The 13,389-nt window shown below is 36.7% G+C and overlaps 1 protein-coding gene across 1 annotated transcript in view; it reads right to left on the bottom strand.

Moving 5' to 3' along the window:
• Positions 1 to 6,161, bottom strand: part of OTULINL (OTU deubiquitinase with linear linkage specificity like) — a 40,567-nt gene extending 34,406 nt beyond the window's left edge. Inside the window, exon 1 of the mRNA XM_031946136.1 lies at positions 5,865 to 6,161. Within this exon, the coding sequence (XP_031801996.1) occupies positions 5,865 to 5,925 (61 nt within the window). The 5' untranslated portion in view covers positions 5,926 to 6,161. The remainder of the gene's footprint in view (positions 1 to 5,864) is intronic.
• Positions 6,162 to 13,389: the final 7,228 nt, after the last annotated feature.

The following is a 13,389-nucleotide window of genomic DNA, read 5'->3' as shown; positions in this document are numbered from 1 at the left end:
AAAAAGTAATTTTTCTTGATGAAACTCATTTTTTTTTATGTCAGGCTATCTTGAAATCATTGTCAAAAGTTCAGGTGAGCCTTAGAGATATAGGTATCTTTATCAGATTGTAAAATAACCACTCCAAAATAATATTTCAACAATTTTTAAAATTTGGGGAAGGTAACAAGCATTTATGAAACACTTACTATGTGCCAGGTACTATGTTAAGCATTTTACAAATGTTATCTTATGTGATCTAATAACTTCATTTTGCATATGAGAAAACTAAGGCAGACAAAGGTTAAATGACTTGCCTAGGATCACACACCTACTAAGTAATCTGAACCTGCATTTGAACTCAGGTCTTTCTAACTCAAGGCCCATAATTTTCTCTCCTGAACCACCTAGTGGCTTTTTGTTCTTGGAAGTCTTCTGATTCCTCCTTGATAAAAATATTGATATAATCTAAAAAAGAAGTTGTTACATACTTACAGAAATTCCCAAATGGTGCTAGAATACTACAATATGAACTTGTATCATGACACATGTCACAAAAGGTTAAGAAATAGATAAGAGAAGATAATGAATATGCTTCAGTAGCCTGGGGAACTTGTCTACTTTAATGAAAAACTTAAAGACTATAATGAAGGATAGACTCAGGAAATGAACTGTTCATCAAAGGCATGTTTAATATCTAATATATAAATGTTTCATGAAGAATAATTAAAGAATGTGGCAAAATTTTGTTAACTCAATTCCAAATAACTTAAAACAAATGACTGAAGCAAAAATGACCTTTTTTAAAGCTATAAAAATTGATTATTGTATGTCAATAAATTTAATTATTTAGCTTTATTCTGGTTAATTTTAATTACCCTGTTCTTGTTCCTTGTCCATAACATTCCATGCCCCACTTCTACATTTAGCATTGATATTGTCCTTTGCCTGGAATGCTTGCCTTTCTCACCACTTCCTTTGGAATTTAGCCTTTTTCAGGTCTCAGCTAAAGTGTCACATTTTCCATAGATCCCTTTCTGATTCCTGCAATTAAAATTGTCCTCTCAAAGTTCTCTCTTGCTCTATGTTTATGTATGTATGTAACATACACACACATGCATATATGATAAAAAAAGTTAAAATGCTAGATTCTGAATCAGAGAAATGGATTCAAATCCTACCTCCCACACTTAATAGCTATCTAAACCAAGAAAGTTACTTAACCTTTGAGTTCTTTGAGTTTTGGTTTCCTCATTTGTAAAAAGGAATAATAGCAGCAGGATTGCTGTGTGACTCAAATAAGATAATGTGTATACAGCACTTTTTAAACTCTAAAGTATTATTTAATTATGAGATTATTATTGACTCATCCGAGCATATGTTGTCTCAGGTTGTTTGAAGGCAGAAACAATTCTGATTTTGTCTTTGCAGCCCTACCCCCTAGTGTAATGTCTGATATGCAGTAGATTCTTAATTTGTCTAATATAATAGATTAATGAATCAATTCTTCTTTGCTCCAAGGAGACTGAGGCAAAAGGAAAGATTTCCATAGAATATGCCCCTAACCCAAGTCACTTGCTTTTCAAATATTCATTGTAGCTAGTCACAAATGAGGCCACTTTGAGCAATTAGAATAGATTGCCACAAATCTATTATTTCTCAAAAAATTTCAATAAGCAGATGTTATTAAGAATGGATCAAGAGGGGCAGCTAATTGGCGCAATGGATAGAGCACCAGCCCTTAAGTCAGGAGGACCTGAATTCAAAATTGGTCTCAGACACTTAACACTTCCTAGCTGTGTGACCCTGGGCAAGTCACGTAACCCCAGTTGTCTCAGAAAAAAAAAAAAGGATCAAGAATACTTTAACAACTTATAGTTGTTATTCTATATTCTGTAGTCACCCACTTCTACAGTTATATAATTAAGACTTTTCACTTAAAAACATACTTTAACATCACCCAACTTCTACTATATGCTCTGGATATCATTTATGGTATTTTATAAAAACATACCAAGTAATTAGAAATGTGATCTCAAGCAAAGTCACTTAACTACACTGTCTCAGTTTCTTCATCCGTATACAGGAATTAGATTTTAGTCCTAACGTCTTTTTAGACTCTTTTTGATTCTAAGATTCTCTTAAGGGAGGGGCTAGAAGGAGAATACAGCTACACAAAAATCTTTCTTATCCAAAGAGCTTTTATAGTTAAGATTTTTATTGTTAAAATAATCTAGGGTTAGCATTATCAAAAAATTGAGCCTTGGTTCCTTTCTAATTAAAAAAAAAAAACCGTTTAAGGATAAGTAAAAGTTTCTCCTCCCACCCACAGATTAGCAGCCAATTTTAAAACATATTCAATGCCAAACACAACCAGCAAAGCAAAGAAAGTATGCTTCCAGGTCCTTAGGGCTCAAAGTTTTAGGACCTAGTGTGGAAAAGTTTTCCATAACCTGTTTCTAAAATCAATTTTCCACTCTTTCACTTCAACTTCAAACACCACAATGTGAAAAACAAATAATACTTTTGCTAGCATTCTTGTGACCAAGTAGGGAAAGGAAAAAATCCCTGTTGGTTGGAGTAGTTATGTCCAACTAGAAATCTTTCCTCTTTCCAAAATGGCTTTCCCTGGCTGTATCCATACCTTTTTCATCTCTCCTTGTTCTGCCAAAATAAGGTGGAAAAGAAAGAAGTACATAATAAAAAATTCAAATAAATACACCCACAAGGAAATATTTGGCAAATACTACAATGCCATAAGGTAAAGAAGGGATGGGCAAACCTAGTTTGTTCCCAATTTTTTTTTAAAGTAAGAAATATGAAAAAATATAGAATGTTAAAACAGGTAGAGGTCTTGGAGATCATCTAATCTTTTCCATCCATTTTTCAGATAAGCAAACTGAGGTCCAGTTGACCAAGGTTAATCAAGTTCAACCCAACAGGAATTAGAATCCAGGTGTTTTGACTTCTAGGAGCATGAGGAAAATAGAACAAGCACTTTTAGAGTGCTTACTATGAATCAAGCATTGTACCAAGCACTTTATAAGTATTATCACATGTGGTCCTCACAACAGCCCTTTGAGAAAGATGCTAATATAGGGCTGTTTTCACTATCCCGTCCTGTAGGATATCATGAACCAAGAACACCAATAATTTTAAACTGCAGCTAATAAGCATAGCTCTATCCACTAATAGGGCTCCTTAGTCTTCAGTATATGTGGGCCAAATTTTAAGTAATTGTAAATAAAGCATTTAACTAGAGTAAAGATGCCCTTAATGGTTTGGTTATCTGTGACAAGACTATAGATAAATAAGATTCCAGTCTCTGTCTATCTTCCTCTCTCTCTCCAGGCACAGTGCCTGGTTCATAGTAAATACTTTAAAATGCTTGTTTCACTTCCTCCTTCCCTTTTTCTTTCCTTCCCCTCTTTCTTCCTTATTTGCTTCCTTACTTCCCCTCTCACTCCCTCCAGCAATCTCATCCTTCTTGTACCTAGAATCACAGCACTGTAGTAGAAAAGATAGGTGAAAAAACTTACCTATTACATCCTATACTCAAGAGCTAGACAACAGTTCCGAGAAAGAGAATTGAAATTTTTAGAAGACCACACATTTAATAACATTCAAAAGTAAGTTGTGGCAGCACCAAAATGTAGTGCAGTCTTAGGATGAATTGAGTGATATAGTGTTTTATAGTTGTTTTTTTTTTTTCCCTTGAGGCAATTGGGGTTAAGTGACTTGCCCAGGATCATACAACTAGGATACGTTAAGTGTCTGAGACCAGATTTAAACTCAGGTCCTCCTGACTTCTGGGCTGGTGCTCTATCCATTGCACTACCTGATTGCCCCAAAGGCAGAGTCCTGCTGTACTCTGCCTTGGTAAGATGCTAGAATACTATGGGGACATGTGTGCACACACACACGTGTGCACACACACACAAGCAACAAAATTGTTCAGATTATGAATATGAACAGGTTGGTAAAAGGCCATATTATGAGAGCCAGAAACTATGTCTATTTAGCCTACAGAAGAGAAAGTGGTCAATAAACACCTGATGGATTGAAATGAATTGGAGAAGGCAGAGGAGAAGGGAATGTAGTAATTGACATGAAGTTAACTTTCGTAGTCCCAGAGAACAGAATTCAGAACAAAAGATGGAAGCTGAACCCAGATTTAAACTCCACATTAAAAAAAAAAGACTACCTAACAATTAGAATTATCCAAAAGTAGTATTGATTGTCTTGGGAGATACAGGCTTCCTTTTTTCATTAAATAAAGGTCTTCAAGCAAAAAAGTAGATGATCAATAACCATTTGCTTTGATGTAATGGAGGGGATTCCGATGGCTAGATTAAACAGCCTTTGAGATCCTACCCAATTCTGTGATTCTGTTTTCAAATGTATACAGCTTTATTCTCTGTAAGGAAACTTTGATTCAGGGGTGTGGTTTTAAATTAAAGTCAGTCTTGTTATACTGCAGATTTTTTTATTCCTTCAAGGGAGGAGATTTTATGCCTGGGCGTGGGGAAGGGGTGGATTTTAGGAACACCCACAAAACAGAGCAAACAGAAGAGTTCTAAAACCATTTTCCTTTAACTAATTTTCCAATAGTCTGTAGAAAGTTGAAGGCACCTTCCTCCTTCCTCCTTCAGGCTGCCAGCTCATTATCATAGATTTACCGGACCTCAAAAGGCCATCTAATCCAACCCACTTTAAATGAGGAAGCTAAGCCCCAAGAAGAATCAAGATTGATTTAAGATCTGGACAGCTATTAAGTATCTTAGATTTCTAAGATTTCTAAGATCTACTTTCTCTAAGATCAGTGTTCTTCCACACTGCCTCTCTGATTATATATAAGGATAGTACAGTGCCTCTGATTATTACAGTATCTCTGATACAAGGGACAGTCATCTTCCCAATAGAAACAAATTCTCTTTTTGTTGGGAAAGTAACTTCTCTAAGATTGGGGAAGTGGTTACTCACCCATTACAACCTAAGCCCGAAACAGTTCAAATAGTATGAACATCCAAGAGTTTTGTTAAGCAAATACTTTCTTAGGCTTTCTCATTATTAGTCAACCTACTCATTAGCTCCAGAGAATGTTTTAGAGGCTCCCTCGATATTGCTGTCTCTTGGTTACTCTGATACCATTTCTTTTTTTCTTTTTCTTTTTCCTATTTCTCTTTTAAGGTCCTGCTCTGCCACTGCTACCAAAAAGGTAGGCAGCAGAAGGGTCCAAGGATTCTGCCAGCAAACTTCTCAGGATTTCAGAGCAAGTTTGACTGTTCCCTCCCTATTCCTTCTACCCTCAGGACAATCAGTCAATAAGTATTTACTGAGCGTCTATTATGTACCAGGCGCTGCAATAATACTCTGTCAAAGATAAAGCCTAAGAAACTGAGGATTTAGGCACTGCCGCTGCAACTATCGGACTCTACTGTCTCTCACGGCCACTACCGCTGTCACTTCAGTCTCCTTCCCTCCCATCCACGGCCGCTGCCTCTTCGGAGACAACTTTCCACAAGCCACAGAGAAGCTAGGGTGACTTGGGACGAGGGGGAGGCGGGGGCGCAACTAGTTAGCAAACGCTTCAGCAGCAGGCAGAGATGCAGAGACCCCGGAACGGGGAGCAGCAGCAGAGTCCCATCCTCGAGTCTCCAGGCTACCATCAGGCTCCCTCACCCCACCAAATAAATAAATACATAAAAATTCGCTCCCAGCTTCCTACGGAAAGTCAATTCCTGGAAGGAGAGGGGGAAGCCAGAGATCTCCAGCATCTCTTTCTTCTTTCCTTACACCCTCAAACCCGACCCCCTCATCCCAACTCCCCGGGGAAGAGGCACGGAACGAGCAGGAGGTTTTGCAAAGTCCGAGGAGAACGTCACCTGCTGCAGGAGGAAGCTGGTACCTCTCCCGGGCTGGGTGGTGGTTCTTTCGGGCTGCCATCCCAGGCTGCTGGAGGACGGGCGAGCGCCTTCTTAGAGCCAACTAGGGAAGCAGCCGCCTATCACCGCCGCCTCTCTGCCTCCCATCCCTGCGGGGGGCCGCCGGCCGCAAGGGGACAGCGGCGGCCACCTCGGGGATCTCCTCCCGCTCCTCTAGCAGCCTCCGCTAGCTTCGGGCCGCTGCTCTTCCCTCCAGTACGTGCGCCGCCCTTCCTGGCCTCTCACTTACTCAAACAGACTGGAAAACCAGCCAATCAGACCCCTCCTTTTGGAAGAGAGAAAGAGGTTGGGTGTGTCTTAGAGCAGCACCTTGTGCTCTTTTGTTGGGGTGGTGGTGCTTCTGAGGGTGTTTTCCTGCCTCGCCCAGAGGTAGGGCAACGTTTCCAACCACTTAGAATACTTGCTCTGCTCCAAATTGAAGAAGCCCATATATCCTCTTGCATGAGGAAATGTCTCGTGAATCCGCAGCCTCCTCCTAGGTAGAACAGACCAGACCTGCTCGGTCTTATCTGGCCCAACAGAGACTGCCCCCATGGGTGTTTCCTTGTTAACTTTTCTCCCACGTCCATCACTTTTTCTGAATGACTGGTGTGGTGCTGGGTGCCTAGTCTTGGGGTACAGTGGAACGAACCCTGACTTTTCTATCAGTGGACGAATTTGTTCGATCCCCATCTTCGACCCTTTCTACCTGTGTAATTTTGTACAAGTTTTGTACAGCTACAATTTGTAGCTTCCTTGGCTATTAATTTCCTTAAGGAAGAGGTCTGATCAAGCTGGTTTTTAAGGTCCTGTAACTCTGATCCCAATGGGCTTTCTAAATGGAAAACTCCTGGGATTCTCTTCACAAAGCTCTTGAATTTTTGTAATGTTCTCTTCCCTGTTACTTATGTTCAATTAAACTAATCTGAAATTCCCAGGTCTATAGTAGAAGGCAAAAACCAAGACTGTGTTCTTTCCACGAAATTAGACTCCACATTCAAATTTCTCTTTGTTATTTTCCACTAGATCAGCAGAAAAGAGTAGTTTTAGTAATTGTGTACAGCAATCACCTTTGTAATCTGAAATTCCCTTTGTGTGGGGGTATTACTTAAAAATTAACCCCATGGTACATACACTGCTTTAGAAAAAGAACCACGGATGACAGAAAATCAAATTTTTTAAGTAGATTCAATCACCAAAAAAAGTTGAAACAAATATCCTTTGTCTTTCTCTCTTCAGACAGATGGTATTCTCGATAAAAGACAAATGGAAGAAAAAGGCCTAGTGTTATATCTGCATTCTCTCACACAATTTCACAACAAAAAGTGAAAAAGAACAAAAAAAGGACCCGATTTTTGGCATCTACTGAAACATTTCATAATGTAAAGAAGATTTGTTCATTTCTTTGAATTTTTACAACTAAAGGCAAAGTTTTGAGTCAATCTCTTCCTTGTGAGACAGGGAGCTAAGTGGCATACAGGGTGATGAAGAAAAAAAAATCAGTTCACTTTGTTGTAGTCTTTGTTGTTGAATGAAAGAAAATGAAAATATAGCCAAGCTCTACTTTGTGTTTAGGGAAAAAAAAAATCCTACCACCCAATGAGGATTTAAGGTCATCAGGATAGTTTTCAGTTTCCATAAACCACGAGTTGCATGCATGAAGCCACGTAGCCAAAACAAAATAGATATGCCTTAAAGATACTGTTTCTAATTAAACCTAAACAGAGATGTTAGTAATGAGATTCTAAAGTTCATTTGAAAAGTGGAAAAAAAAAACTAATACTAATTTCTCTATGTTATAATAAAATAAAATTTACTTACATCCTGTGACGGCAGAATTAATAACTCTAATTGGCCAGTTTTCTTCTTCTACAGATGATATTTATTAGTCCATTTGCTTGTAATTTATCTGACACCAGTGCATTTAACTTAATCTTTCATGGTTAAAAGAAGTTTTTATTGTGCAGATTGAGGCCTAATTTTGTTTTTTTGGTTACTATTACGTTTATCAAAAATTTTATACATAAATACCATATAATAGAACATTTGTTACATCCTAAAAATTATGAAAACAATTCAAAAAAGCAACCAAAAAGACTATTAAAATTTCAACCTATTGTGTAATGATAAAAATAGATTTTAGAGCAATGAATTTGTTCCATTGTTCTCAAGCCTATGCAGAAAATTTCCAAAGAATAAAAGTATTCTGGAAAAAGATAACTTTTCAACCTATTTCTATAACTGAAAACTTAAGTGAACCATTAATGAGAATGGGACAATTAAAAAAATAAAGTTTTCTTTTGCTTTTGTCCTTTCCTTGTTTGATTTTCCTAGACTCTATGTTCTTCTTTCTTACATTATGCTAACATTTCCACAGTAAACAGTTATTTCTGCTGGCAGGCTGCAGTGTTGGTGTGTGGTGGAGTTATGTTGTCTCTAAAAGTGGCAAACTAGATACACTTCATTGGAGCTGACCATGATGGGAATTGAATTTAGGGATCAGGTAGATAGACTCTTTCATTTGACAGATGAAGAAACATAAGTACCATGTTATCCAAAGTCTCAGAAGTAATATGTTACAGAACCAAGACTGCAGAACCTAGACTTCTCTATGCCTAACCATCTATAGTTCATATTCATCAAAGGCTTCTGTGGCTCCTAACAAGTACTGAAATAGCACAGGATAAAAAGAAACCCCCCTCCTGCAATTATGGCATTTACTAAAACTTCAAATTTACAATAATATAATTCAAAAAAGAAAAGTCAGAGCATTGGATTATATCAACAAGTCAGTCCAAATCAGGAAATTCAGTGAGTTCTGTCAGAGTGGGCGCTACTAAAAACATATTCTATTCCAGTTATAACATTAGCATAGCCATTATTTAAAAAATCAAGATTACAAAAGCATCAGAAATTATAAGAGTTGAACAATTTATATTGGATTTTTAATTAGGAGATTTGCATTCAAATCTTACCTCTGACCTGTATGACCTTAAATAAGATATTTTACTTCTCTGAACCTCAGTTGTTACACCTGTAAAATACAGAGTTCCCTTCTAGCTCCAAATCTATTTTATGTTCTTCTAGTCAACTCAAGACTCTTAAGTTACTTTGAACATCTTAGCTAATTGTGAAATGCAGATTTTACTTCCTGTGATTTCCAATTATATGAAAATCCTTCTGTTCTACAGTGCTTTAAAGTTTACAATGGGTTTTTGTGAAGACCTCGTATTTTAAAATCAGCTGGAGTCAGGAATTCAGGTTAGGAGAAAATCGTCAGTCTTTATTCTTAGTGAAGAAAGATCGGAGGTGGAAGAGAATGGGCAATAGCAATGTGTGCAGCTGAGTCAAGAAGCTAGCTAGACCTTCAGCCACATGACCAGCAGCTAGGAGTATGGAACCCAGGCCAATCTCTCCCAGCTTCTCTTCCTGTCTCTCTCTCTGCCTCCACCCACCAAAATCGTCATTTCCTATACAACACATCAGGACTTGCACAGAGAGTGGGAGGGGCCATTCTTTATGCAATCATGTATATTAATAGAGTATAGCCCAATTACTATTTAGCCTCACGTGCTTGGGACCTCAGTGCATCAACTCAAGCCTCAGCCCATTATAGGCTTTCTTCATGGCATCCCCACCCAAGGATCTTTTTTGTTACTTTAGAAATATTCTATATTTAGGCAAACTTGCAGGTAAATATAACTGTTGGTGTACTAATAGTGATTAATCTTTTAAACTATCTGAAGTATTGTTCTTTAGTCATTTCAGATATGTCCCACTCTTCCTGACCCTGTTTGGGGTTTTCTTGGCAAAGATATTGGAGTGGTTTGTCATTATAATTTTGAAAATGACCTCAAAGAAGTGCATTTTCTGGCTGCAATGACGTATCAGTTAAAGGCTCACTTTGAATCTTAAAACCCATGATTTATGGAGGAGGGAGGAGACTAAACCTGTGATTTTATGAGTCTAGAAAACTCCTAGTGGGGAAAAAATATTACATCCAGGGGTTCTAAATAAAGGCCTCGTTTCTAAAATATATAGAAAATTGACTCAAATTTATATGAATAAAAACCATTCTTCAGTTGATAAAAGGTCAAAGGATATGAATAGATAGTTTTCAGATAAAGAAATTAAAGTCATTTCTAGTCATATAAAAAAATGCTCTAAATCACTATTGATTAGAGAAATGCAAATTAAAACATCTTGGAGGTATCATTTCACACCTCTCAGATTGATTAAAATGACAGGAAAAGATATTGATAAATGCTGGAAGGGATGTGATAAAACTGGGATACTAATACATTGTTGGTGGAGTTGTAAACTGATCCAACTATTCTGGAGAGCAATTTGGAACTCTGCCCAAAGGGCTGTCAAACTGTGCATACCCTTTAAGCCAGTGGTATCTCTACTGATTCTGTATTCCAAAGAGATCATAAAAAAGGGAAAAGGACACACGTGCAAAAATGTTTGTAGCAGCCCTTTTTGTATTGATAAGGAACTGGAAACTGAGTGGATGCCCATCAGTTGGAGAATAAGTTATGGTATATGAATGTTATGAAATGTTTTTGTTTTATAAAAACAATTAGCAGGATGATTTCAGAAAGGCCTGGAGAGAATTACATAAACTGATGCTGAGTGAAGTAAGTATAATCAGGATATCATTGTACATGGCTACAAGATTATATAATTATCAATTCTGATGAACACATGGCTCTTTTCAACAGAGAGGTAATTCAGGCCAGTTCCAATGGTCTTGTGATGGAGAGAGCCATCTGTATCCAGACAGAGGACTGTGGGCACTGAGTGTGGATCACAACATAGCATTTTCACTTTTTTATTATTGTTTGCTTGCTTTTCGTTTTCTTTCTCATATTTTTTTTCCTTTTTGGTTTGTGTTTTCTTATGCAGCATGTTAATTGTGGGAAAATGTATAAAGGAACTGTACTTGTTTAACATATATTGGATTCTTTGCAATCTGGAAGAGGATAGGGAAAGGAAGGGAGAAAAAATTTGGAACACAAGGTTTTGTAAGGGTGAATGTTGAAAATTATCTATGTATGTATTTTGAAAAGTAAAAAGCTATTGTTGTTTTTTTAAATCACCTCTCTACCAAAGCAAATCGCCAACTGATTTTTCAGTTTATAGTTTATAGAGTGTGCCTAGGATCAAATGATTTGCCCAGGTATATAGTCACTATTTGTCATGTTAGAAAAGGAATTGTTTGTCTCTAAATACATAAATAAAACTGTCATTAATATATAGATTAAAGAAGAATCAGGGAGATGCTTTGTTTAATACTCCATCATTCATCCCTAAAAAAATCTCTGTGAACTACTTTACATGAAACCCTGTGAACTATTTTAGTTTTAGATTTTGATAGCAAAATTCCAAAGAAAGCCACTTGAAATAGTGGCTAGAGAGACAACCTCTCTGCATTCTCTTCTCATTCTCAAAGATGTTTAATCCCATTACTAGGGATTCATTCTTTGGTTTAAGATTTGATCTTTTAAGGCCTCAGATTCCAGAACTTGAATTCAATTTCTGCCTCTGACAAATACTAACTGTGTGAATTAACGTCTTAATGCTCCAGGTACTTTGCTAAACTATAAATTGCAAACATTTGTTGATCTGTACTGATAGAGTTTTCTGAGCAGGGAAGACTGTATACAAAACAAATTATAGGCAGGGACCTCTTCCCCCTCATCAAAACAAAAGCAAATATTCCTGGGAATATTAAATCTTATCTGTAATTGGAATGACTTTTCCATGTCCCTTCTTAAGAGCAAAATAGGGTTTGATAAAGGGAAGTAGGGAACTTTGGGGTCTGTTAAGAAGGAAGGAGGAAGTACTATGGAGGAGGGGAAAGGGAACAGAAAGAAGAGGTATGTGGTGAAGGGGGCAGGGAAGTCCTATGGAAACAAACTGCCTACTTCACAATTTTCCATATGGCCAGCACCAAATTCAACAATGCTTTTCTTTGACAAGAGGCTAATTCCTATTCTCTCCCCAACACACTACAAACTATTTTATAACTCTTAAAAAGTTCACAATCCAAGTTCATCTTCATATCCTCCTTTGGTAGATGAGTCTCCAAAATTCATGGATGTCCTGTCTTTTCATCTAGTGTCTGAGTAGTGAGACAGAACTGACCTTTTTTTTGAGAGAATAACCAAATAAAGAAAGATTGTACTTCCTGTTGCACCTCGGGCAGGCTTTAAAAGTTTTTCTTGAGGCTGCAAAAGTTTCTCCAAACAGAATCCATGCAAAGAAAAGGAAAAGTTTACAGCGTAAACTGGCCAAATAAATAAATAATAAATAAAGTTAAGGAAGAACCTATTACCATCTCTAAAGACTGAATATGAAAGGCCCCAAATCAAATGTGATTTCTATTGCTGCCTATGATTTTTAAAAATTTGTTTGTTATATTCTCTCTATAATAAAAATGGATATATTTTTCTTATAGTTTTTTTGGGTTTTTTTTTGTGATTGTACTTGTAATTTCCTTGGGTAAAAGAAACTCCCTCTACCAAATACATATTGATACTCAGCAACTTATGATCTTAAAGAATGCCTACAACACCAGCACTGAGAAGTTAAATAATTTGCCCAATGTCATATGTCAGAGACATTTTAGAACAGTTTTCTATGTATTACATCATGATGCCTCTTTTCTGATGATTCACTTTTAAAATTAATATTTAGATTACCAAAACAGTTAGAATGAATAAGTAAAAAAAAAATAAATAAATAACAAATACTTACTATGTCTCAAGTACTGTGCTAAGCACCAAGGGGAAAAATAAAAAGTCAAGACAGTCCTCAATGTCCAGGAGCTCACATCCCAATTAAGGGGACACAGCCCCTCCAACTGACTTCATCTTCAAGGCAAATGGAAAGACTCTAATGGTTTTTAGAGTTCAGTGGTATAGTTAATGACAAGGCCCAGGAAGCCTTAGAATACAACAAGTTATAAGGCAATGGAATTTATTGAATTTATTGTGGTGTTTGGTTTGAAGTTTGGATCCAAATCCTTTTTTTTTTTTTTTTTGCTATCAGCCATCCGATTTCCCAGCAATCCTTACTAAATGATGATTCTAATTCTCCTGGTTTTTGGTGCAGGGACACATAGTTTATATTTAGTGAAAAACAGTCCCTTTGCCTTTATTATTAAAGTATATTTAGGAGGGTCCAATCCAAGTTGCTTTTTAAAAATGACTCATTTCTTTCTGAAGAGCATTAAGTTAGCATCCCACATTAGATTATTGGTTTGACAACAAAGACATCCTGCTTTATTAATGACCTAAAGCAATTATTTTAAAATTTTATTTTGCTATTCTAAACTTGGTGAAAACTAACATGAATATTTTCATATCTAAAGAACAGAAAAAAGAAAACTATATGTGAAACTATAACTCTCTATTATATACAGCTTATTTTTTAAATATATAAGTTCATTAATTTCAAAGCTGTTCTTGTCTATCTCCCT

Source organism: Sarcophilus harrisii, chromosome 1, assembly GCF_902635505.1.
Source record: "Sarcophilus harrisii chromosome 1, mSarHar1.11, whole genome shotgun sequence".
In the NCBI taxonomy this organism is placed as follows: domain Eukaryota; kingdom Metazoa; phylum Chordata; class Mammalia; order Dasyuromorphia; family Dasyuridae; genus Sarcophilus; species Sarcophilus harrisii.
Note: the sequence above shows the minus strand (reverse complement) of the source record. Positions and strands in the feature narration are given on the sequence as shown.